The sequence below is a fragment of the Theropithecus gelada genome, chromosome 14 (genome assembly GCF_003255815.1).
Source record: "Theropithecus gelada isolate Dixy chromosome 14, Tgel_1.0, whole genome shotgun sequence".
Lineage (NCBI taxonomy): Eukaryota > Metazoa > Chordata > Mammalia > Primates > Cercopithecidae > Theropithecus > Theropithecus gelada.
This window is the reverse complement of record NC_037682.1, coordinates 123,746,142-123,773,519: the sequence shown is the minus strand read 5'-3', so window position 1 is coordinate 123,773,519 and position 27,378 is coordinate 123,746,142. Positions and strand designations below refer to the sequence as shown.

Sequence of the window (27,378 nt, the reverse complement as noted above, 5' to 3'; positions counted from 1 at the left end):
AGGCACTTCCAGTAAAATGATAACATCTTTTTATAGTCATTTGACAAGGCCTGGTAAAATGGTATCATATGCTTTCCAGATACTGAGAAATTGAATGAATTTAATACTGGGTTATAAACCCCTTTGCAAGTCAGGTATTTTCCAATTCATTGCGTTAAAAGAAATTGAAAGAGGAATTAATTGATTTGTCAGCTGCGAGATCATTAAAATTATCTTTGAAGCTATATTACTATGTGATTTTTGGCGTATATCTTGGAAAGCATTCAAATAATTGAGTGGCATTGCTATGCACAATTTTCATTTCCATGTTCTTACGTGAGCAAGGTTTCTCTAAAAGCAAAAGTGGGAATAGAATCGATCCTGAACTCCATCTCATTCTAGCAATGAGTGATATTTATCTATGGCATTTAAAAAAGGGGCTTATCCATCTATTTAAAAGCTGTATTTCTAGTAAGTTTACTTTTTCATGTTTAATTATTACTTAACGAAATATGCTATATATTTATGTTCTATCAATTTTATATTTGTAACGACCATTCATTTAAGAAATATATTATTGCTTAAAGTTTTATGGTCATAAGACATAAAAGAAATTCAAATTTCAATCTCTATATATTTTTGGTTGCAAATAAATATGGTAGGTGATCCATAAAAGACCTTCAAGCATGAAATACATTCTTCTGCAGAAAATATATAATGGGAAAACAAGTTCCAGTTTAAAAAGGAACAATGCACATGTTATGACTTTTAGAAAAAGAGTTCCTGAATTTTGAAAGCAGATAATCATGAGTATTAATCACTATGATATTTAAATTCTACTAAACAAATACACACGCACACACAGGAATTTTGTGACTTAAAAAAATATTTTAAATGTGAATATTTTCTAAAGACCAAAAAATTCATCCTTTTCCATTGTAGCTTACACGATTTTTTATGGCAACTTAAAAATGTGCAAGGGGTTACATAACTGAGCAAAATTAAAGCAAGAATATTTGTTTTCACTTAGTCACTTGGGTTGTGTGGTGCCTCGAAGACCACACAACTAGAAGGGACTGGAACATCACGCCCTTCACTCTGTCTCAATTTAGCATCTACTTCCAGGCATTTTTTGGAATTCTACTATTCGAACTTTCTTTGGGAGGAACTCTTCAAACAGCGATTCCTCCTTTATGAAAATTTACCTATCCTTAGGAAAGGTTTGCCCTTATCAGTCATTTGCAGTTGAGAATGAATACATTTATCATATTTTTTCCCTAAGAAAAGCCTTTGAAAGTGGGGAGTAGGAAGGATCCATTAGGGTTTAAGACCCATTAGGGCATCATAAGGGAAATAGAAAAATGCTATGGAAGCAAGAAAACAACAGGAAAAGAAGTGAGATGCCTCATGATGTGGAGGAGATAACATGACTTCAATTTTTCTTTATACCAATGACATTTCTATAATGATGGGAAAGAATCATTCAATGGTACCTAAATTATCAGGTCTTACTGGTGGATGCAGTTGGGCCCTGGAAACTCGCTTACCTAGAAAGCTTGCAGATTGAGGTCTGTAACTGCTGGTGTGCAAGGGATGCCTGTGGTCAAATAAAAAAAAAATAGTTTCATTGGAATATTAGAGTATGATTCTATTTCAGGTGAAAACGAATCAACACAAGCTTCATACAAGTTCATGCATGTGTATAAGGAGTAAGATGTAGACCGAGATATAACAAGTTGCTACCAAATCACCAGTGGGTGCTGGGCATTGGTGAGGAGTGAATGGTTAGCTGGGCCTGTATCATCTTGGTGTTATTTACATGTATTATTCATTTTTTATTGTTCACATGCTTATTTAGAAAAGAAAAATCTCTTCCTACGATATTGTGAGAGTGCCTAATACCCTCCCTACCCAACTTCTCAGCGGCTGAAGGGCAGATGGGCCAGTTCATAAAAAGGCCTGGGTTACTGGAAGCTGGTACTACTTTTATTCTTCCTACCAACCAAGGAGAGGACCGCCGTAGATCCGGTGTTTTCCCCATTCTAGAGGGCTGTGGTTCTGGTGCTTGGAGACCCAGAGCCACTCAGGCCAGGTGAGACTGGCCACTTGACCAGATCCTGACCTCTCTACTGCGGCCAGTGTCTCTGGGGTCCTTCTGTCTCCTGAGACCTGCCTGAAGGATCACTGCTGCCACCCAAGTGTTAGGTCAGATCCAGTGAGGGAAGGCCATGCCTATTCCCCGTGTTCTCCTCACCTGCAGGTGTTGGACTCACGTCCCTCCTCTCTCTGCCAGGACATTGGCAAGGCTGGTTGTCATTGTGCCTTCCTATGTGTAGCATGGAGTGATGGGTGTGCACCCACATTTAGAAAGCATTCTGTTTCCTCATGCTTCCATTCCCACGTCCTCAGTTCCTGGGCACATGCACAGATGTCCAGCACGTTCAGTCTTGTGTCAGGCCTGACAGCCCGCAGGTCATCCACACGGACACATGGGTCTCGTTTGTGTTCATAGCCTCAAATTGTTAAGGAGAGTAGGTGGGAGGTGGAGCACAGCTCCCTGCTTTGATAATAGCCTTGTTCTGTCTCTCAATGGGACAGAGTGTCTGAGGAACAGGGACTCTGCTGATAATTTTCTTCTTTCCTCTCCTGATGTCCTAAGATGCAGTTTTGACTTCCTCAAAAAGTGTTGGCTTTCTAAGGTGAATTTTACCAACCCATGTTATAAATTGTAGTTTGCAGGCTTTGCGCTGCTTAGGGGTATAAGGAGATTATCAACACCAGGGAGGTCTGGAGGTAAATATGTTCAATTTTTGATTAACTACAAGTTAAGTATTTGCTTTGTGGATTATCTATGACCTATTTGAAATGCTGATCCACTCTCTCTCCCATGTGCCCCTGGGCCACTTCTTCCTCAAGGTGGTAAATGTGCTCAAGAAACATAAACTAATTTTCATATAAGCCTATGGGATAAAAATAACAGGGAAAGCGAATGGATGGCAAAGATATTCACATAATATGTCTCGAAATCAAATAGAAGTGATTTTGTATCGTCAGTTCTTCAAGATGATTTTGGTCACTCTTAGTTTATATTTAGGAAGTTTCATCAGTAATTGTTTCCTTTTAGTACTGTGTTACGTTGTTTCAATTACTCCTCAGAATGCAACATCATATCTACCACGTTATATAATCTCTCCACTCTCTTTCCCTTCTTCCTCCCTCCACCATTCCCGGCCTCACTGCAGGTGCACCATAGATGACCGGGTAACCCGGGTGGCCTGGTTAAACCGCAGCACCATCCTCTACGCTGGGAATGACAAGTGGTCCATAGACCCTCGTGTGATCATCCTGGTCAATACACCAACCCAGTACAGCATCATGATCCAAAACGTGGATGTGTATGACGAAGGTCCGTACACCTGCTCTGTGCAGACAGACAATCATCCCAAAACATCCCGGGTTCATCTCATAGTGCAAGGTAAGTCCCAGCTGGATCTGGGGTTGCCATTCCCGTCAGTGATGGAAGGGAAGAACCATGTTGGTGTTTCTTCTACTTGTGTGTGAAGACACAAAAGCCATCTTCCTCTATTGAATCCAGAGTTTGAGTATATGTCTTGGAATTTTTCCCATCGAATGGGTACTTAACTAAGTGCTGAATATCTTCTCAGAGTTTGTAAATGTTATCTTTAGCCCTTCTGTTCTCATCAGTAAGTTGTGTAACATGCACTGGTTGAGCTCTCGTAAGTTACTTAGCACTCTGGAGCTGGGCTGAGATACGTTCAAACATAGATAAATACGGTACTACTCTCAGTGCCTTTTAATTCTCTTATAGGCTTGTCATAATAAAAGACTAATAATGCTGATGAGAAACCCTGTGACGTGACTGCTTTTGCACAGTTGCTGGTCACGCGTGCCCTGGAGGGGTCTCTGAGTGCTGTTTGGGCAGATCCTCCCTGGCAAGGCTGCTGTGTTTAAACACTCTCTCATAGCCTGATGATGGAGCCCACATCCAAGAGGGATGTTAGTCAGAATGATAGCTGCAGGTCAATGTTGGTAATAAATTCAGACAATTTTAAAAAGGGGGAAGGAGGAAGGAAGACTTAGCAACTTCTTCCACTCTCCTTTAAAAATGTGAATCAGGATGGCCCAAGAATGGTATCACATGTGCATTTTAAAATAGCTTTTAATTTAAATTTCATATTACACCTCAAAAATGGGGCTGAAGAAATGTCAGATTCTCAGATATTAAATATTGAGAATTAAAAACATGCAGATAGCAGTTCCGAGAATTTGAGAACCATTTTAAAGCAAGGCAGCAATCCAAGTGAACTTATTTTGAACTTGACCCCAACTATCATCACCATGTAAAGCAATTTCTGTCAGGTGTTGGCTCATGGCAGGAGTGAAGTTCTAAGCACATTAGTTCCGTCACCCAGTGACACATCCTTCCTCCACCAAATGAAAGGTTCAGGTGGACTTCTTTCAGAGCCTCCTTTGCAGATATCTTGAGGAAACACAGTGAGCTCTCGGAAAGGGTCCCTATGTGTGATTTAGTCTTTAGCATCTGCCTTTTTATCAGATCCCATCTGTCATAGATTCAACAGATTTTTTTTTTTTTTTTTTTTTTTAGTTTGTGAAACGTGTATGGCATCCTTGCTTAGCTAAGATAGATTCCTCATCTCTGGTTTAAAAAAAAAAAAAAAAAAGACCATGATGTTGCTCATTTCAATTGGTATCCTAGAGAGAGGTTGCATGGGGGCTGTCTATTCATGCTTCAGTCACTTGTACCATTCAGGTTGCCCATTCTTTCCTTTTGGCGCAAGCAGCCAGGCCTGCCTCTGTAGCCATTTGTAACGGCATGTGTGGGGCCAGAGAGCTGTCTGCTGCCACTGCTGTTCCCCAGCAGTCCCTGGCTCTGCCATGCTGCCTGAAGCTTTGCTCCTGCCCAGCCTCCAAGCCCTGCTCCCCTCCTCGCGTGCTTTCAGGCGTTCACACACGCCTGCCATCCGACAGACGTCTACAGACGCTGCGGGTTTCCACTCTCCATACACGTCCACCCACGGCTCTGGAGCGACAAGACTGCCTCATCTGGAGATCAAGACAACTGTCACATCTGATACTTCTCCTCAGAGGACGACAGAGGCACTTGGTGAGATCAGTCATCAGAGATGAGCTGGGCTATCTGTTGAAAGTTTCTGAGGGTGTAGAAAACAAGAGACTGTGAGCTCTCACTACCCCACCTGCCTGCACCTGGGCTTGGTTCCAGAGGAGCTGACATTCTCAGCATCGGAAGTGACACCTCAGTGCCACCTCTGTGGCCTTGACAGCAAAGTTATCTTCAAATTCAGGAAATGTGGCACTGAAATAAAAAATAACTGTCAGGCACTGTAGAGAAACAGACTCAAACCGAGCAAGCCTATCCCTTTTCAAGAACTAAGACAGATGATGTAAGCACATCAAAGTCAATGCACAACATAATGGGCTGGGGGCCCAGTGACAGAGAAGGATGTTCTCCATAACACATGCTAAGCGATCCCTTGGGTGGGATGTGGCAGCCTATGAGGTGTCCCTGTGGACCTCCAAGCTTCAGGTCAGAAAAAGTCTGAGGACAGCATGGCATCTATTCCAGAGGTCAGCTCCTCAGTCTCCACATTCCAGGCCAATTGACTCTCTGGCTGCAGCCCTCTGAGGTGGTCTGGGTAAGTCCAGAGGCAGTCAGGATGGGTGGGGGTGGGAGGGGAGGATGTTCTTTTGGGGAGGAGCTTCTCTTGGGGAGGATCTTCTCTTGGGGAGGAGCTTCTCTTGGGGAAGAGCTTCTCTTGGGGATGATGTTCTCTTGGCGAGGACCTTCTCTTGGGGAGGAGCTTCTCTTGGGGATGATGATCTCTTGGGGAGGACCTCTTGGGGAGGAGCTTCTCTTGGGGATGATGATCTCATGGGGAGGACCTTCTCTTGGGGAGGATCTTCTCTTGGGGAGGACCTTCTCTCAGGGAGGACCTTCTTTTGGGGAGGAGCTTCTCTTGGGGAGGAACTTCACTTGGGGAGGATCTTCTCTTGGGGAGGACCTTCTCTTGGGGAGGAGCTTCTCTTGGGGAAGAGCTTCTCTTGGGGAAGATCTTCTTTTGGGGATGACATTCCTTTGGGGAGGACATTTCCTTGGGGAGGATCTTCTCTTGGGGAGGAGTTTCTCTTGATGATGACATTCTCTTGGGGATGACATTCTCTTGGGGAGAAGCTTCTCTTTGGGAAGATCTCTCGAGGAGGACATTCTCTTGGGATCCTTGGCAGGCTGGTTTGTAGCTTTACTGAGTGGCTGCAGTGAAGGCGGTCAGAAAGCTGAATTCTTTCCCCTTGCTTAGTGATGCAGTGACTTGCTCTTTCTTTGGAAGGCAGTTGAATTACCAGAGGGTGGATGTAGAGACCCCACTACTCAATTAGAAAGAAGCCCCAGAGTTATTCTCCCAGCAGCCATCAGCTTTTGTCCAGTCTATAGATTAATTTTTCAGACATAGTGTTAGTTCAGGTTAGATAAAGATAATGAAAGTTTCCTAATCCTCTTAAAGAAAATTTATCTGACTGAGTAGAAAGCTTTTGGAAGACAATAAGGCATGTATAAAACTGAGGCCTAATCTCACCTATAATTTCAAACTGCTGATGGGTATTGATTTTGCAATGAGAAAAACAGAAAAATTTCCGAGCTGCCACTTGTCTGTTTATAAAAACAAAAAGGTGTTTATGCATCTTCTGTCCATTTGAGAAGGTGGGTATCTCATTCCTTCTGCCAACCAGATGCCATCAGCAGAAGGGAGTGCACACCTACGGGGCCCAGCTTTTTCCCTCCTGCCATGGGAGTGCCTGAGAGATGCTCTGCCACCAACCTCCCTGCCTGCCCTTTCCTGTTGTAGAAGGTGGCCTTTGCCACATATCTGATGGAACTAATTTCCAAATTCTTCTCATTGAGAACAGAAGCTGCCTTCATTAAAATCGTGTCACTGATACCCGAGGTACTTCTCAGCCACTGAGGGGATCAGCGCAGGCACTGTGTGAGCATGTGATAATGTGATCTAGGCTGCATACCTCAGTGTGGAGGAAATCTGGAGCAAGGGGGAGGCACCGCTGTGGGGTCGGATTAGTTGGGGGGAAAATCAGCCTGGCAGCCCTGCAGATCAGGAGAAAGTGGGAGAAGCTGAAGGCACAAGCACAGGCAGGAGTGACTCCCATCCCCGCTAAGCAGTGCAGCCAGGGTGACCGTGGCCTACCTGCAAAGAGCCAGATGTGCCTGAGAGGCACTGTCCTCAGGAAACTGAGAGCATTCATCCTCATACCTGGAAAGAGGAAGAATTAAAATGATATCACCCAGATTTTTTAGTTTGGAGAAATGCTAGTGATTGGGGAGATACGATCCTATGCCTCCTGGAAAGAACAGCTTTGGGCTTACGAGGTCTAGGGATAAACAACACACAAACATTACATAGATGTTGCAGAACTAGGGAACAGGTGTAACCTAACACCAGAAAGGGTATATTTGAGATTCAGCATGAATTTCCTGGCTGGAGAGTAGGTAAATGTTCCGAGGTTAACTATTCTTAGAGAACAGTAAGAATCATAATTTATTTATATCCAACCTCAGCACTTAGCACACCATCTGAGGCATAGTAGGCACTCGGCAAATGTTTGTACAATGAGCAGAAGCAGATTGATATGGCTACTGGAGTGGCATAGGAGCACAGTGATCATAAAGCATCTTCCCACAGATATGGGTGGCAGGGGAGTCAAAATATGTCCAGATGACTCGGAGAGGACAGTCATGGGGGAAAGGTCCCTGGAGGTGAGAGGGTCCTGAATGTGACAAACTGAGAGATTGTTCTAAAAGGATAACACAAATTCCCTACATTTGTCTAGTACTTTACAGAGATGGCACAGTTTTTGTCACCTTTGACCCACACAACAAACCCTGGGAGACTGTAATGCAGTGACTGTTATCTCCATTTGCAAATTAGGTAACTGCAGCTCATGGAGGTTGAGCCTGACTGAGTCCCCAGTGAGTAAGTAGCAGAGGTGGGTCTTGAACCATGGCCACAGGACTTTGAGAGTAGTGTCTTTTCAGCGTACTGCAGTCCCTCCAATGCCAACGACATCCAAAGTTAGTTCTTTGCTCTAGATCATGGAACATTTTCAGGATTTCTCTCTCTTTCTCTCTCTCTCTCTCTTTGTGTGTGTGTGTGTATGTGTGTGTTTGTCATATTTCCTTCTACTGATATTGCATTGCATTGCATTGTAGCAACAGAAGTTGAGGACAAAGCTCAAGAAAGAAAATTAGTGGTGGGAATGGGACACCAAAGCTACAATAAATGATGTAGAGAGGCTGTGAGGGGGCAAAGAGAGGATAATTAATTTTCTAGTAGCTCATCCCTCGAGGGATGTGCATTTTAAATGTTACCACTTTATCCTATCTAAATACTGAAAACCCTGGCCCCTCTGCAGATCCTGAATCTCATTGTCATTCTAACTGTCATGAGCTCCTCAGCATTCTGAAAGAACGCAGAGATCTATGTGTGCCAGTGGTATGTCATTGTCGTTGTTGTTGGAGATAGATGGAGTAAGAAGACCTGTCTATGGTTGCTTCTTGGATGTTGGTATCCTCTACCTACTCTCCTGCCTTGTTTGGAAATCTCTTCACTACAGGGTACTTCCTTTTATGGAATGAACTCCTCTTGCTAAGCCCAATTTTATGCAGAGGGCTAGAAATGATGAATTTTATTAAATTCTTACATAGGAGGCTCCACAGCAAGCTTATGCAATTTCTATGTAAACAAAAGACTGCATCTCTTAGCCTGGTGTCAGTTCAGGTGAAATTGGTTGGTATCTGAAGTTGAGTTTTGCATGTAAAGAAAGTGGGTTCCCAGTCCTGCCAGTCCTAGATATTGCTAATCACCAACCAACCTCAGCATTGGGCGTGCTAAGTATAAACGTTATCTCAGCCGTTCCTTACATCTATCCACTCTACAAAATATACACCCTAGTCATGTTTACAAATAAGGAAACGGAGGCTTAGAAAGATTAACACCTTATCCAACGCTGATGCGGCTGCCACATGCTTTAAATCCCTTTCACTAGACTTATTCGTGGAGGTTAAGCTTTTCTCATGAAAAAAAAGGTATCAAAATACAAATAGTTAACAAGGCACTTTACATGCATTATCTCTTTTGATTATGCTTCCCAAAAGCCCAAGATGACAGAATAGAAAGCAAACCTTTCCAAGACCAGAAAGTGAGATTCAGAGACTTGGAAGTGATTTATCCAAGTTAACACTAGCGAGGAAGTGTCAAAGCAACACCCAAGGCCAGGTGTACTCACTCTGTAGCCAGCAGAGTGTTCAACACACCACTGACTCAGAGTTGAGTACGTAGACAGGCACTTGTTCTTAGGTGAGAAAAATGTCAACCTTCAGAGGTGCTCCAGAAAAGGGTGGGCCCTGAGGAGACAATTCTGGGTTGGGGGCAGCAGGTGGATCCTGGGATTGCACCAAGGAGCGGTTGCAGCAGGCCCAGGGAGACAGGACCATAGGTCACAATTTTGCCAGGGATTTACCTATTTTCAACTCTTTCTTTGTAAGCAATCTCTTTTTTTAGGCGATTTTCTCCTCTTTTCCTAAATATTACCCAAACATTTAAACGAACATGTGTGCTCATAGACTTAAAGAAAAGCAGGCAGTTAACCTGAAATAAATTTGATGTATTCAACCTCTATTTAAAATTGTAATCACATTTACTCTTCACAAAGGCAGGGTAGAAGAGTGGAAAACAACAGGACCGGCCAGCAGAACGCTCACTCCTCAGACTGCGCTCGGCTCCTAACAGCGCAGGCCTGCGTCTCCAAGACGTTCCTCTCCCGGTTTCTTATCATGGGGTGAAGAGTAGAATTCAGAGTAATTTCTTTATGTGCACATATGCATACTTTAATCCCATGTGTGATTGTGTGTACATGTGTGTTTGTGTGTGTGTGTGTGTGTGTGTGTGTATATATATCAATGGGAAATAAGATTCTGAGAAGGGGTCTCTAAGCTGCAAATTCTGTGTATTTGTGCAGATAAAGCGCACAGCCAAAATTAGGTTAAGGACTTTACTGAGCATCATTTCCTTGACTTTGCAATGGAAAGGTTGAACTGGTGGTATGAAAGTCCTTTCTAGTTATTCTGTTATGATTTTTCAGTGTAATTTATCTGAGAATTTGTGTGCAACCAGGAGTCTCTGCACTCTGTGTCTCTCCTACTTTCACCCGCCGATGGGACAATTATTAGGTTGGTATGAAAGTAATCGCAGTCTTCTGTCATTGTTCTTACTATTTCTTATTTGTATTTTTCTCCAGAGGCTGTAGGATTTAGGGTCCCTTGCTAACACTGCTAGTTGGGGTGACTGTAAACCTTGTTGTTCACGTTTTTCGTTAGAGAAGGTGGAAGAGAAAGATGCCATTTGCTTCCCAGTTCTTCTTTGACATTTGTAACCTCCACAACCCACGTCAAGCGGACACATATTTAATGGACGGTGGGGTGGAATTCCAGAGGCCACAGAGGAAATAGCCATAAAACCTATAAAAACTGTGTCAGTGGCTGGGTGCAGTGGCTCACACCTGTAATCCCAGCGCTTAGGGAGGCCAAGGCAGGCGGATCACAAGGTCAGGAGATCGAGACCATCCTGGCTAACACAGTGAAACCCCGTCTCTACTAAAAATAGAAAAAATTAGCCAGGCGTGGCAGTGGGCGCCTATAGTCCCAGCTACTCCAGAGGCTGAGGCAGGAGAATGGCGGGAACCCGGAGGGCGGAGCTTGCAGTGAGCCGAGATCGTGCCATTGCACTCCAGCCTGGGCGACAGCCACACTCCGTCTCAAAACAAAAACAAAAACAAACAAACAAAAACCGTTTGAGTGTGTGCCTGTTACTGCAGAGGAAACAGCATGAAAGCTGTGTGTGTGTGTAAGAGTGTGTGTATGTGTGAGGGCGTTTGTGAGTGAGTGTGAGTGGGTACGTAGGACCTCTGTGTGTCTTAGTTCCTAAGCAGAGCAGAACAAACAACATATTTCTTCTCACAATGGGAGAAGAGACCTGATAAATGGAGAAATCGTCAAACATCAAGCATATATATATATGTGTGTGTATATAAAGATACACATATATATGCTTGGATATACACATATATATGTTCAGTGTTTGAGATGTATATATGTATATGTGTATATATACACAGGCTTTATGGAAGGGTTAGGGTAACTAAGAAGGCTGCTGCAACATAGAAGGAATCAAGAATGAAGTTACTGTCAAGAACACCCTCTATAGCACAGAAAGGAAGGGATCTCAAGTCTCCTTTCACTGGGAGGGGGTCCCCACACCGCCTTGTGCACCTGCCCCGCCCCCTGCCCTCAGGGTTAGAGCAAGGCCACACTCACCCCACCATGCAGTGGTCCTATCCCGGCTCTCAGACTACTGTGTTTCTCAGATATTACCTGAATCTGACACTTCATGTTGACCTTCACTGAGTCTCCTAGGTTGTGACCTTTCATGACATTGTGTGTAGTTGGTGACAACACAGTTCACAACACAGTTTGTAAAAAAAGAAAAAAAAAAAGATTTCTCCTTGTATCAGGCCTTTTCGCCCATTGTTGTGAGGATAAATATGGGGCTTTGTTCTGCTCTGCATTGCAACTAAGACACACACAGGCACTGCGTACACATACACAGACATACGCATTCACACCTACAGACACTCTTACATACACACAGCTTTCATGGGTTTTGTCTGTTTCTTCTGTACTCACACACACACTTCACACAGTTTTTATAGATTTTATGGCTATTTTCTCCATGGCCTCTGGAATTCCATCCCACCACCCATCAAATATGTAGGCTGAGCCTCTGTCTAGGAGAGGAGAGGGGGAATGACACACTCAATTTCTCCTCGGACACTTATAGTCCATGAATTATAAAAACAGGAGGAGTCGGTATTTTCCAAGGTGAGTGAGACCAAAACCAAATGTGACTCTGGATGAACACACCCTCAGAACAAAGCGTGGTGGGCCCGGGGAGAGGCAGCACTGGATGAACACACCGTCAGAACAAAGCAGGGTGGACCCTGTGACAGGCAGCACTGGATGAACACACCATCAGAACAAAGCCCGGGTGGACCTGGCGACAGGCAGCACTGGATGAACACACCGTCAGAACAAAACCCTGGTGGACCCCCAAGAGGCAGCACTGGATGAACACACCGTCAGAACAAAGCGTGGGCGGACCCCACGAGAGGCAGCACTGGATGAACACACCGTCAGAGCAAAGCGGGGTGGACCCACAAGAGGCAGCACTTCCACTTCAGAGGCCTGGCTGGGAAAAAGGCAGAGAGATGCATTGACATGATCCAAGAAAAGGCTGCCAGTCCTGGCACCTGGTTTGACGATGATTTTTATAGTAGCCAGAAAAAATTAGCTGGGCCCGGTGGCATGCACCTGCAGTCCCAGCTACTGGGGAGGCTGAAGCAGGGAGGCGGAGGTTGCAGTGAGCCAAGATCACACCACTGCACTCCAGCCTGGGCGACAGAGTGAGACTCCACCTTAAAAAAGAGAGAGAGAGAGAGAAGTGTCAGGGCCTGGAGCTGTCATCTGCCTTGTTTGCAATAGAATTAAACAAACGGAACAGTCATAATGCCTGCTCTGAAAATCATCACTGATACGGAGATGGAGGGAAAATGAAATGCCTGTTATGTTCTGCTCAATTTGCATGGTGATCTCAGCTTATTTCCTAAGAGGCCTGTCTGCCAATAGCTCCAGTAAATAGATCTTTTCCCTCACGTTCCTGCTGCTGTGAGGAGGGGAGCACTCACACCTCAGAAGAAGGGCAAATTGGTAAATGTTCATAAACTCTCCCGATAGATTAGTATCCACTATGACCCTCATATAGTCAGGATCTTACATAAGGTTTCAAGCCTCACCACCCAGGAGATTAGTTAGTCATCTGTTTGGCATCCAAGTAAACTGTGAATTCCGAATAGTGATGTCTTTCTACACATCGCAGGTGTACACAGATTTGGAGAGTCTCACTTGCATTCCCGAACCTGGTTTTGAGCTCCTAGTTAACAAGTTTTACCCTCAAACCCAGTGCCTTGACAATAGTAACTGTTGTCCCTATTCTTATTCTGGCTTCTCAAAAAAGTCTTTGTTCGTTCACTAAAATTCTCCTCTGTAGGGATAGAAATTGAAGAGCAATACAAGTGAAGCAAAATAATCACAAGGAAAACAGTCAATAATCTTTTTTAGTAATTATAAACAATGGTTATCATCCATTGAGTACCGTTGACCCTTGAACCATATGAGTCTGAACCATGCAGGTCCACTTATACGTGAATTTTCTTCCATCCCTGCCACTCCTGAGACCGCAAGACCTACCCCTCCTCTTCCTCCTCCTCCTCAGCCTACTCACCGTTAAGACAATGAGGATGAAGACCTTTATGATGATCCGCTTCCACTTAATGAACAGTAAATGTATTTTCTCTTCCTTATAATTTACTTAGTCTAATTTTCCTTTTCCAGCTTACTTTATTATATGAATGCAGTATATAATATATATATATACGAAATATGCATTAATCAACTATTTCCTGTTATCAGTAAGGCTTCTGGTGAGCAGTAGGCTCTTAGTAGTTAAATTTGGAGGAAGTCAAAAGTTATATGCAGATTTTCAAGTGTGTGGTGGTCATCACCCCAGCCCCTATATTGTTCAAGGGTTAACTAAGTGGGGTGGCAGTCATAAACATTATCTGATTCTATTTTCCAATTAACCCCAGAGGGCGGGATTCATGTTCCTATTTTTTTGAATGAGAAAACTAAGGCTCAGAGAAGCTAAAGGGCACCGCTGATAAGTACAAGGTTTTATTTTAAACTCACTTCCGTTGACAATGGAATTCTCCACTCAGCTTCTAGTTTAACTTCCTTTCAATTCCATAGCTTTTAAATAAGTAGGTCAGACGACCACGCGGGGTCATTTACAATACACATATGCTTTCTTTGACAGGTTGCCTCTGCTTGAGGTGTTGTAGTCTAATCTCTGTGGAGTCAGGATCTGTCCTCCTTAATCTTTTTTCTCTCCTTCGGTTTTGTTTATCTTATCTTAGTAATTATAATGTTTTTTCTTGGAGTTAATATCAGCTCTATATCATTGGCTCCTAAATGTAAATTTCCAGTTTTTAGTTCTTTGCTAATTCCATTCTGTAATATATGATTATCTTCTTAGTTCCTCAACTTGGGTATCCCTCAGAAATCTTAACTGTTCCACCCACAACTTCTCTTCTTTTCTCCAAAACCTGTTCCTCTTCTTGTAATTCACATTTCTATTCATGGAAACACCATTGTGTGTAAAACCTTGGCTTCAGCTTTGGCTCTTTTTCTCTTTTGCTTCCCTATCAAAGCAGATGTCATGTCCAATAACGTCATTCTCTCCCTTTCTGTTCCCACAACCACTACCTTCAAAGTGTGGAATCTTACTCTCTACTGACTTTTGCCTGTCACATCCTAATTGATACCTAATCCTCGTCTCTCCCTCCCTATTATTCATTTTAACAGTGTTGTCTAAGTATTTCTGATGCACACACTGATCATGTCACTTACCCCACTTGTATTTTAATGGCTCCCCATTGACAATGAAGTCAAGTCAAAACCTCTTAGATCGTCTTTCCAAGTGCTGAGCAATCCAGGGCCAAACCTACTTTTCCACTCTTATTTCTTCTCTTCTTTATTTCTTTTTTTACTTTTTTGTAGGAGGAATGTTTCTTTCTTTTTTAGTTGTTTTGTTTCCATAGGCTTTGGGGGAACGGGTGGTATTTGTTTACAGGAGTAAGTTGTTTAGTGGTGATTTGTGAGATTTTGGCGCACCCATCCCCTGAGCAGTATAGACTGAGCCCAATTTGTATTCTTTTATCCTTCACCCCCCTTCCACCCTTTCCACTCTTATTTATTATTTCTCCACGTTTACATCCTACACACAACCTAGTCAAGTTTGTACTTGTGCAATCCCCGTTGCCCAGGGTCCTGCATTCTTCTTCGTTTCTCATAGAATTCATCTGCCTTTAATGTTCTTCTCCCTGGATATCCAGATCCTACACAAAGCTGTACTGTCCAATAGACCTTTCTGTGATGATGGAAATGCTCTGTATTTACACTCTTCAACATGGTAGCCATTAGTCACAAGTGTCTGTTGATAACTTGAGTTTTGACCAGTATGACTGAAAAGCCAAGTTATTAATCCATACAAATAATAGCAAAATGTCATGAATATGCTTTTAAGATTTTATGAAAGATTGAGGGAAAATGTCAATTGTTCTTAGGAATGAATAAGCATCTCAAAGGGTGGCTTAGTGAGTATTGGCAGCCACACCATGAAAAGCCACGTCCAACATGGATTTATTCCCTTCAGGTCCCTTCCCTTGGGACGGATTGCTGTACACTGTAGCATTGAAAACATGCCTGTTGAATAAAGAAGTTCTTAGTGAAACCTTAAAAAGAATTCCTTAATTTAGGGCTTCTGGGGAAAATTTCTAACACAGTCCGTTTGCTTTAGTGGTGTTGAAAATCACCCCTAAACAAGGTGCCCTGATGGTTGCCCTGGCAGGCAGAGCTGAAGTTCAGGGACCCAGCCTGCTGCAATCAATTTAATGGGATGGATTATGTGCTCTGATTGGCCAGTAAGCAGACATTAATGACCAGTTAGCAACTGTGTTCAGGTCAATTAATTTATATTTGTATTTTGCAAACTAAAAGTTGCTCTGTTAGATTATTGATTCTTTGTCCCTGTATTCAATTTGTTTTTAATTGCACCATTGCTGGGCCAAGCCCTCCCTCCTGGCAAGCTGGCAATAAATCTGCCACCATCTCAACAATCAACAATAAACGTGTCTCTTCGTGTCATTATTAATATGTCTCTTGGATTGGTTCATTACCACGGTTAACAGTTTATAAGGGTCCGTGGCACACTGCCAGGAGGATTCCTTTTCCCAGGGGCTAGTTTGTTGTGATAGGACTGATGTTTTCAGGCCTGTGTGTGTCTGGGAAAGAGATCTTGGATTTGATTTAATTTAATATAGCTGGAATACAAGCTACCAAATCCTCTTCTTATCATAAACAGCTTTAGAAGATGATGTTGTTGTAATAGATATTTGTATCCTCTCTTTCAATTCTTCTTTCTTCTCATCTTTTTTTTTCTTTTAATTTTTTCTTAATTTCTGTTCAGATAGATTATTTCCCCTCAGACACAACATAACAGCTCCCTGGGTAATCTAAAATTCGCAGGTAAGTGAGCCATGCGTTCCCTGGGAGTCGGAGTTTTATTACTGGGTTTTTGGTAGTTAAAAGCAGAGAAGGAGTTCCCTCTGACTGACGGATGAAGGGTGACTAACAGAGCTGTAGAAATACTGCTCCCAGAATGCCACCTAAATTGTGGTGGTGCCTACCACCACACCCAGCTATTTTTGTATTTTTAGTAGAGACAGGGTAGGGAAAAAAAAAAAAAAAAGCCCTATCTTTTAATAGAAATAATAATTAATTATAGCATTGTTATTGGTTATTTTAGTTATTATGATTTTTCAGGGGAAAGCACAGATGTTAAATGAATTTATGGGTTGGCAGAAGAGATTCCTCTGTGTCCCAGAAATGCCAAGCAATACATTTAAATAGAACTTAGCGTGTTTTCTAAAATCCCGTCAGTGATCTGGGATCAGACGACCATGAGGAGTGTTTGTCATTTCCAAGGTACAGGTTGCTCGAGGACGAAAAGTTTTGTCTCTTTCAGACACAAAGTGTGCAGTCAATTTTTTGATTCAGGATATAGATTTTACATGTAATTTACAATTAGCAAAACACGCACACTTCTAGGCACATGGCTGTCTAACACGGACCAAACTGAGCTTGTTGAATGAGAGAGGCATAGGAGAGTTTGACACTGGATGTTCCCCTTAATAAGAGTCTGAGGAGCCCAGGTGAGTGGAGGGCTGGAGGGGCGGGGCTCCTGCCTGGGAGATCTGGGAAAGTAAAAGGTGATCAGGGAAAAAGATGGAAGAAGAACTTGAAGATGCCTGCAAAGAGCCACAGAGGTACAAATGGAAGATGTGAATGAAAACAAAGGAAGCGGAGGAAGGTAGAGAGTCAAGAGAAAGAATGAAGAGACAGAGGAGCCTCACCAGTGACTTGGTGTTCTGAGGTTGCCTCCCTGGTTGGAGGTAGGAAAACCAAAGAGCAGAGCCAGCCTCACTGAGGCTCTGCGTGCAGCCTTTGCGGTGCAAGCCCAATCTGCACTTTGTTCCAGGACACCCTGCGGTTCTCTGGGCAAATGGCACACTCCCCAGAGAAGGTCTCTGCTCTCCTACCCCTCTGCCTGAGCTCCTTCAGCAAGAGGCAACAGCAGGAGCGAGCTTTCCTTCTTTTGAGACGGAGTCTAACGCTGTCACCCAGGCTGGAGTGCAGTGGCATGGTCTCTGCTCACTGCAACCTCTGCCTCCTGCGTTCAAGTGATTCTCATGCCTCAGCCTCCTGAGAAGCTGGAATTACAGGCTCATGCCACCACACCTGGCCAAGTTTTGTGTTTTCAGTAGAGACAGGGTAGGAATGAGCTTTTCAAAATAGTCCCACGTGGGGCACAGCAGGAGCGGGCCAGGTGTCTGCCTCTTACCCTCTCCCACCCTCCTTCCTTTCCACACCACTACTGAGAACTAATCACATTGCTGGCCGCCGAGGGTTGGGCTTGTGTTTTCCAAGTGCTCTAATTTTGAGGTCTATTCAACAGAAAAGGCAATACTAATGGTAGCTAAAGCCTTAATTCATACGTATGGAAAAGAGTCTCACTGAGCTGCTTCTATGAGGAAGGTATGTAAACTTTAACTCCTGGTTTGACCACTTGCTCTGTGACCTGAACTGAGTTACTCAACCTTGCTATGTTTCAGAATCTTCATCTGTCACCTGTGGGAAAGAAAGCCTGCCCCACCTTCTTCATGAGGTTGTGCATTAAGGTGCAACCCTCTATAGTTTATTAAAGTTATTTGTTTTCTGCTGCTAGGTTAATTCCTGAAAATGCCTCTGATATTGCATGACAAATATTATGCCAGGGTGGTTCAGCAATTTTTAGAACTGTCCCTTCACTTATCTTAATATGATTTTATCACATAAAAGCATTGGCATCATATGTTTTGATAAATTATGTTAGATTTTGTGGATAACACTGGAATAACTGTGCCTCCTTTGGAATACTTGTGAACATGTATGTGTGTGTGTGTGTGTGTGTTTATGTGTGATACCTCTGTCCTCAATATCTTATAACATTCTTGCTATTTTAAAATATTCTTCTCGTAACTAGTTTTGATATTGTCATAATTTTATAATCTCATGTTCAAGATGTACTTCTGAAAAAAAAAACACACACACAATTGTACTCATTGAGAGAGAATGAAGAGATGAAGCAGATAACTTTGAAACAAAAGAGAAATAATATCAGCAAGACATCATCAAAGCTTTCATCAAAGGTTTTGCTTTCCTTAAGAGCCTTCCATCCCAACATCGATATTCCTTATGCTAGGAAATAGAAAATGTGGAGACCTTCCCAAGAGTGCGTCTTTCAGGGGCCACTACTGCATACCCAGTGGAATCTCTTCATTGGCAATGTATTTCCCTTGTCTGTAATCACATCCACAATAAGATAAAATAATATACAATTAAATATAAGCCTATTCTCTAGTTTCAAAAGAAAAAAAGTCTGCAGCTGTGGTGCAGACATCTCCATCACCTCCTTTCAAACACCCTGCCGATGCGAGCGCTGAAAGACACCCCCTGGGCACGGGCCACGGCTAATCCAAAGTACCAACAACTAATCACAGAATCGGAGAAGGCAAAATAGCTACTTGAGGAGTAAAGCTTCCCAGTCCTTGGTTCTGCAACAGCAGGGTGGAAAGTGAGGGGACAGGAAAATCAAAGTTCCTTTAAAAAAATGTATCACACATAGAGGCAAAATGTCCCCACAGCGGGAAAGCAAGTGCAAAACACACCAAATCAATCACCTTCAAAATAAGGCTTAAAATCTTCTACTGCATAAGATGTAGGTGGGAAGGGAAGAATGGGCCCAGCAGTTTGAAAATGTTTTATTAAACTGCATGCTGACTGCCACAGTGCATACAGGAAAATGCAATTAAGGCCAGGCCATTAAAAAGATGCCCAAGGATAGCTCTGAGAGAGACCAGGGGCAATCAGCAGGCGTCCAGGCAATGTTCAAAGGAAACTCACTTTGAAAAAGTGCCAGGCAGGTGCTGGGAGCATCTCAAACAGGACAGGCCTGACCTGGGATCTCTTGCACCTGCCTTAAGAGGTGAGGCCGGGCGCGGTGGCTCACGCCTGTAATCCCAGCACTTTGGGAGGCCGAGGCGGGCGGATCACAAGGTCAGGAGATCGAGACCACGGTGAAACCCCGTCTCTACTAAAAATACAAAAAATTAGCCGGGCGCGGTGGCGGGCGCCTGTAGTCCCAGCTACTCAGGAGGCTGAGGCAGGAGAATGGCGTGAACCCGGGAGGGGGAGCTTGCAGTGAGCCGAGATCGCGCCACTGCACTCCAGCCTGGGCGACAGAGCGAGACTCCATCTCAAAAAAAAAAAAAAAAAAAAAAAAAAAAAAGGTGAAAGTGGCAGCTCTGGGCAAGGAGAGCAGGTGGAGGTGTGCATGGAAGGGCCTCTCAGTGCCTTTCCTCAAGCTGAACTGGAATGGATTCTAACCAGCATTGAGGTCCTTAAGGAACATACGTGTTCGGGAGGTGGTGGCATGTCAAATACAAAGCCACTTTACCATCATGATGGGCCCCCAGATTCCTGAGTAAGGTGAGCCTTGGTGCCTCTGGGATAGAGGCCTCACACAGCTTCTCCACCAGATCCTGTCCGGGTGATGCCTGCTGCCTAGACTTGCAGGTGTGGGCCCCTGCTGTGTGTACACGCCACCTGCTCCACGGGAGAGACCAAAGGATAATGGAACAATCCTTTCATTGAGAGCTTGCTTCTGACGAGAACGTCCACAACACATGATGCTTATGCCAGGCAGAAGTTGTCCTATTCAGGGCCTTCCCAGGAGGTGCAGTGTGCCCTGATGGTCATGGCATGGCATGGCCGGGGCGATCCCCACCCTCTCCCTGCCCTTCAGTGCACCCTGCAGCGCCCTCCTTCTGCCTGCTAAGTTCAGGGCTCTCTCTGCTAAATACCTGAAGGTCATTTGAGCTCAGGCCTTCCTAATTCCCAAACCCCTGGGTATGGCTCTATCACACCGTGCTGGAACTACCGCGTTACACGTTACACTGTATTCACCACCAAAATGTGTGCACTCTGAGGATGGGAACAGTCTTTCCCTCTATATGAACAGAAATGTTTATCCCTAAGGCAGAGAACGCACATAGATTAGATGCTCAAAAATGCTTATTGAATGTGTCTGGCATGTAATGAGCAATCAATAAGTATTTCATGATAAAAGAAATGATAATATTTGGTTGGAGAGAACTAAAACAAATTGATTTAGGCATATGTGTGGGTGAACAAATGAACTACAACTCCCATATTTTATAGGCGTGGGTAACTGCAGTGTGCGGCTGATGTTAATGACCAATCCTTTCTCCCTCGGCTCTAAGTAAATTCTTGATTTAGGAGACGTGAAGACTCTCCTTTCGTGCTCATCCCGGGCTTCCTAATTCTTGCTTCTGTCCTACCAAGCCGCACGCTGCTGTTTGCAGTCCCACCCACACTGCACATGGCCTTTCGCGAGAGATGATGTGCTCGTTGCTGTGGGTTTCCCGTGTGTTTTTGATGCCTAGGCTCCAGGATACCCATCCTACCTGGCTCTTTCTCCTCCCATTTCTCGCTGTGGAGGTCTGTGGAAGGCTGGCAGGGCAACTCTGCCAGTGTGAGCAGGTTCTTCTGAGGTTTCTAGGTGAAACGTCAGCAACAAAGTACCCATCGTGGCTGTACTAAGAGCAGTTGTATAGACTTCTCTAACTTTAGGAAGGGGAAAACAATTTCTGGGCCTCATACAATTTAGAAGATGCTCACCTTTGCCTCAGAAACTATTGCCTTGCAGTGATTTTCTGTCTCTAGTGAGTAAGTGCTCCCCAGGCCCAGCTACTGTGGACGACAGGCGTCCCAGTGCTACCTTAGCAGAGCTTTGCTTTCTAGCTGTGACTTGCTTATTTATAGGAATGTTACTTTCTAAAGTTATCTGTTGTCCCCTCTCTTCTTCTACCAGCTCCTTAATCCTTCTCCCTCTAAGCAGGCAATGCTCAACTTTTGCAGCAGGAAAGGTCTCTTTGGAAGGCCTGAGGGCCAGCCCAACTTGCCAGTACATTTGCATATATTTACATTTAGTTGGCCTGCAAACATGAGGATTATGCAAAGTGCGAGTCTTAGCAGTGAAAGGATTCTGTTCGGATTCAGAAACTTTAGGTTCCATAGAACACAAGGAGGTGGGAGGGGCTGTAATGATTGCTGTTCCAGGGAGAAGCCTAAGTGTGATTTATGGGAATGAGTGATGGACCCAGGGGTCGGGGCCAGCTTAAATCCACAGCCATCCAGCAGGGCTCCTGCCTTGTCCTGCTCCCATCTCCCCAAGTGTCACCTTGCACATAGTTAGGCAAAGAGTTGAGATGCTGCCTCTCACATTTTGAGAGCATGCCTCTGGCAAGCTGCTGGAACTTTCTCCTCGGTAAGCCTGTTTTCTAGGGGCCTCAGCTTCTCTCATTTAGTAAATTCTGCACATCTCTCTGCTGAAAGGAGCTTTCAGACCACCAGCCTGCTCTTCTTCATGTGTTAAAAGTTGTACTGGGTCCCGACCAGTTTTGTGTTTCCTAATCAAGGTGGGGTCCATAGGTAACGACCAGTTGCCAACATCTTTTGAATGCAAGGGTCTAGAGCTCTCTTTGTAGAAAATAATCATCACTTGGCTGTAAGAAAGCGGTGTGGTGAGTCAAAAGATCTAGAAAACTACTCTAGTATCTGTAGTCACCCAACGAATTCTTCCTACCCACTGCACAGAGTGGGTAGGAAGTTCACTGAGACACAGAGTGGGTAGGAAGTTCACAGTTCACTGAGACTGTGCCAATGCAGTAGAGAAACAGTTTAATTGACGCAAGGCTGGCCACAGCAGAGAACTGGAGTTATTACTCAAATCAGTCTTCCTAAAGGCCTGGAGGTTAGGGGTTTTTAAGGATAGTTTGGTGGGCAGGGGGCTAGGGAATGGGAGTGTTGGTTGGGAATGAAATCACAGGGGATGTGGAAAATGGTCCTCGTGCACCCAGTCTGCCTGTGGGTGGGTCGCAGGGCCTGTTGCATCACAAGCAGCAGATCTGGGTGGAGTCAGCAATGTAAAAGTCTGAAAAGACATCTGAAAAGGCCAATCAGAGGTTCCACAATAGTGGTGTTATGCATAAGAGTAATTGGGGAAGTTACATATCTTGTGACCTCCAAAACAAGGGTTGATTATCTTTTAACCACGCCCGTATCTTAGCAGAATTCAAGCCCCTGTAGTAACCCTAACTTTGTGGACCTTCATTAGTTTTACAAATGTGGTTTAGTTTTGGGAAAGGCTATTGTCATCCTTGCTTTAAGGTTAAACTATAAACTAAAGTCTTCCCAAAGTTAGTTTGGTTCACCCCAGTAATGATAAAGGACATCTTGGATGTTAGAAGCAAGATGGAGTTCACAGTTTCATATCTATTACCTGTGCTAACTTAGGGATATGTATTAACCTTCTAGGATCTGTTTCTTAATGCATAAAATAAAAGAGTAGAAGATGGTCTCTGAAATCCATTTCTGCTCTAATGTTCTAGACGTTTGTTCCTGGGAGTATACATTTTTAACACTTCTCAAACTTTTTTCACAGATGATTTTATATCATAGTCTATCAATTGTTTCATTTGCTCATTCACCAAATATTCATTAATATCTCCCATGTGAAAGAATATTCAATGAGAGTTTATTGAGCACCGTCTCTGAATTAGGCACTTTGCTACACACAGAGGATAAAATAATGTAAATCATAACTATCTGTCTTTTGTAGGATTGTTTCTGCAACCCTCAGACTATATTTTAAGCACTTGGAGGACGCATTGGTTGTGTCAGCCTGAGCACCTAAAATGTGCAATGTGGATGTTTGCTCAATGGAATCAAATGGAATCCCACTTTAATTCTTTTGCCCATATTTTAATATTTTTAATGATGAACAGAGACATTGACAAAGGAGACAGTAGCCATATTTACGGAGTTTTCTTTTCTTTCATTAGAAGTATACGTTGGGAAATATTGCGGCAGATCAATGGCTGAAGTAGTCTAGTGCTACTCTAAATATTCTAAGATACTCTGAATCATTCTATGCCTTCTGGATACCAAACCACCACTTCTTAAGAAATCAGTAAAACGACTTATTGATTTCTGGAATGTCAATTATATTTATGATATGTTAGAAACTATTGGGGAGGGGGTTGAGAAAAATCCAAGGACATTTTTATTTTGGAGGAGAGACAGAACATACATTCACAAAACAACTAGAGGAAATTATTTCAAATGAGCAAGAGTTAAACTACATTATAATATGGCCAGTGAGAGTCTATTTACTCTCCACGTAGACTGAATTGACATTTTCTTTTGAATGTCTTAGGGACACTTCGAAGTCAACATGTCCAGAAAGGAACTCAAACCTGGCCTATGTCTAGTGTCCCTCTCCCGGTGATTGGCACCTCCATGCACTTAGGACCACGAGCCTTAAACATCACCAGTCATAGACATTGACTTCACTTTCTGTAGCCAATGATACTGTCTCAATCTTCTCAGGCTGCCAGAACAAAATACCACAGGCTGAGTGCCTTGAACAACAGAGATTTATTTTCTTGTAGCCCTGGGGGCTGGGAGTCTGAGATGAAGTTGGCATCAAGGTTGGCATGTGGTGAGTGCTCTCTCCTCTTGTAGACAGTGCCTCCTTGCTGCTGTGTCTTCACATGGCCTTTTCTCTGTGCTTACACACAGAAAGATCACTGACATCATTCCTCTTCTCATAAGGACAGCAGTTCCATCAGATTGAGGCCCTAACCTTATGAACCCATTTAACCCTCATTACCTCTTCAAAGGCCTTGTCTCCCAAAACCATCAAATTGGGGGTTATGGCTTCAATGTATAAATTTTGGGTGAACCTAATTCAGTGTATAACAGGTACCAAGTAAGGTAACTCCAGCTTATTGCAGCCTCAGTGTTAAAGTGACTTAACACAATGAAACTCTACTGCTTGTTCCTATATTCCACTTGTCCGGGAGGTGGGAGAGGGCAAAGGGCTAGGTTACACGCAGTCATTCAGGAATAAAAGTTGATGGCAGTGCTGCCATCTTCAAAGCATGATGACAGCACCAACTTTGGTCACAGATATCTAGCAAGCAGACTGGACACGAGGGTAAGGACTGAGTGTTGTTAAAAGGTTTGTTTTTTATTTTGGAGGGAGCTGTTTGTTTTTGTTTGGTGAATAGCTAGCTTGTCTGTGTCATACCAAATTTTTTTCAATGTTCTTCAAAAATACTGGCCAACATGGTGAAACCCCATCTCTACTAAACATACAAAAATTAGCCAGATGTTGTGGTACACCTGTAATCTCAGCTACTCAGGAGGCTGTGGCAGGAGACTCGCTTGAACCCGGGAGGTGGAGGTTGCAGTGAACCGAGAGGGCACCGTTGCACTCCAGCCTGGGTGACAGAGCAAGACTCTGTCTCAAAAAACAAAAAGACTTCTCAAATCTACCCACTTCTTTTCACCTTCGCTACCCAACAATCTAGTTCAGAATACCATTGTCACCTGCCTGAATTACCACAAAAACCTACTAACTTCTTTACTCACATATATCTTGTAATTGATTTTATTTTAGTAAAATATACGTAATATAAAATTTACTATTTTAACCATTTTAAAGTGTCCAATTTTGTGGCATTAATTACATTTAAAACATTGTGCAACCATCACCACTCTTTATCTCCAGAACTTTCCCATCATTCCATCCTCATTTAATGCACTCATTAAACAATAACTTTCCATTAGTTCCTCCCCCACTCCTTGTAACCTGCTCTTTACCAACTCCAATTACCTTGCAGCCAGAATAATCTCCTAAAAAGTCTAATCATTTAATCATTGTACACATACAAGCACACACACACACACACACACACACACACACACACACACCCCGTGTTTAGAATTTCAAATGTTTCCCTATGGTTTCGAGGGAAAGCATGGAAGCCCCTGTGATGGCTGGCACTCTCCGAAGCGCTCACCCATAGATATCACTTTAACCTGAGCTAAAAACACCCTCCTCTCCAGGTTATGTACTCCAGCCAGCCAAAATGGTCCTTCAGAGCTTCACATTCCTCAAGCTCTGTCACTTCCTCAGCAAAGTCATCTCGCAACTTCCCAAGTAGGCCAGGCCTGCCCACTACGGAGTCTCATAGCACTCCCTACGTCTTTCAGAATATGTATTGCATTACTACATATATCTTCCTAATTCTGTAATAGAAGCTCTCTGCCTACTGGACCTCAGATTTCACAAAGACAGAGACAGCACTGTTTATGTTCACTATTTTATTTCTAGTACCAAACATAGTGCCTAGTGTATGGTAGGCACCTGATGAATAAGTTATGAATGAACAGCTGAATGCTAGTGGCAACAGCAAGTTTGAAATCAGAGTTACACAGAAAATGGCTTGGAATAAAGGAGCATGAAAGCATTGGTAAAATTGGCCTAAAACGGCCAGGTGCGGTGGCTTATGCTTGTAATCCCAGCACTTTGGGAGGCCAAGGCAGACGGATCATGAGGTCAGAGATCAAGACCATCCTTGCTAATGTGGTGAAACCCCATCTCTACTGAAAATATCAGAAAAGAAAAAAAAGAGAAGAAGAAAAAAATTAGCCGGGCATGATGTCAGGCACCTGTAGTCCCAGCTACTTGGGAGGCTGAGGCAGGAGAATGGCGTGAACCCGGAAGGTGGAGCTTGCAGTGAGCAGAGATCTCGCTACTGCACTCCAGTCTGGGCAACAGAGCGAGACTGTATCTCAAAAAAAAAAAAAAAAAAAAAAGGAAAAAAAAATTGGCCTAAAACAATGGGAAAATATTCCCTATTGAATGAAACAGCAAAATTAATTAATTTGCTATTTTATTATTATTCATTTGACATTAAATCTATTTAGCATATCACCTTAAAAAATCTCAGTGATAATGGTATGATGGTCAGAATCCTATTGAAAAATAAGAGTTTTTCTTAATTTTAGAGCATGCCTGTCTTTGAAGGAAAGGAGAAGAAAAATCAATACTGTTGAATAGTAACCACTGTGTAAGCAATTTCACATGAGATCATATTTGATATTAAGGTCCTCTTAAAAGAGTATCTATTACATTTCTACTGCATCCTTGAAAGCTTTAACAAAGAGTGAACCCGAGTCACAGCTATAGACTAATGCATTGAAACGCATGGATACAAAAGACAGGACTAGAAGTTGGTCATTCAAGCTCTCAGATAAGTTGTTTCTTTCTCTGTTGGCCTGGTATCCCAGTCACACACTCACATTTCAGCTCTTGAGAAATTGGATGGATTGGCAATATTGATAAAGCCTAGTTAATATGTGAAGGAATTTTTCTCCAAACTATCTTACTGCTATGTCCCTAGAAAACAGACCTTGAGGGAGTGATGAAATGCCAATACCTTATTTTTGTGGTGAAATCACAAGGCAGAGAGATGGAGGCTAAGGGAAATCAGGAAGGGAAGAACAGGAAGCAACTCAAGGTGGTGCTTTGCCAACACTGGCTGCATAGCAACAACGAACAGGGGAGAGAAAGGGCTGGTGACTTGGCAAGTGTTTCTGCTCAGCCATGCCGGAGGTCTACAAAGGGACCCTGGAGAGAGTGTATGCCTCGGAATCGTTGGTTCTCAGAAAGAACAGATAGTGAATGCTTTGACCTGGCTCCCCCTCATCTCATATCCTGTCTTCCTTTGGTGTAAGTTTGCTTCACAGGGAGTGAATACCTTGGATGTCTGGATTGCCTTCCATGTCCCCTGCAGCAATCACTAGAGAAACCAGATCCCATGCCCTGAAGAGTCACATTTCATCTGAGGTTGGATGCAGCAGAGGAGCCAGAGATTTTGGAGGTTCAGCTGGTCAGCTTCAACAGGAGGAACTGCAAGGTCGTGCCAGCTGCAATGGCTGGGGTATCTGAGCAAACAAACAAAGGTTTGGGAGTCAAGGAAGCCAAAAGAATCTGAGGATCCATGTAGGACATGTGTGCTACACAAGGCTTTTGAAGGATTGGCGCATTTAATGTGGTTAGCTTGTAA

The 27,378-nt window shown here is 43.4% G+C and overlaps 1 protein-coding gene across 9 annotated transcripts in view; it reads left to right on the top strand.

The window, feature by feature from the left end:
• The window catches only part of OPCML (opioid binding protein/cell adhesion molecule like), a 1,151,950-nt gene that overhangs the window by 899,286 nt on the left and 225,286 nt on the right, over window positions 1-27,378 (top strand). For 8 of the 9 annotated variants that reach the window (XM_025357328.1, XM_025357325.1, XM_025357322.1 and 5 more), the window contains one exon: window positions 3,222-3,454. In XM_025357328.1, the coding sequence (XP_025213113.1) occupies window positions 3,355-3,454 (100 nt within the window). In that variant the 5' untranslated portion in view covers window positions 3,222-3,354. The remainder of the gene's footprint in view (window positions 1-3,221; window positions 3,455-27,378) is intronic. The other variant, XM_025357327.1, reaches the window with a different exon arrangement.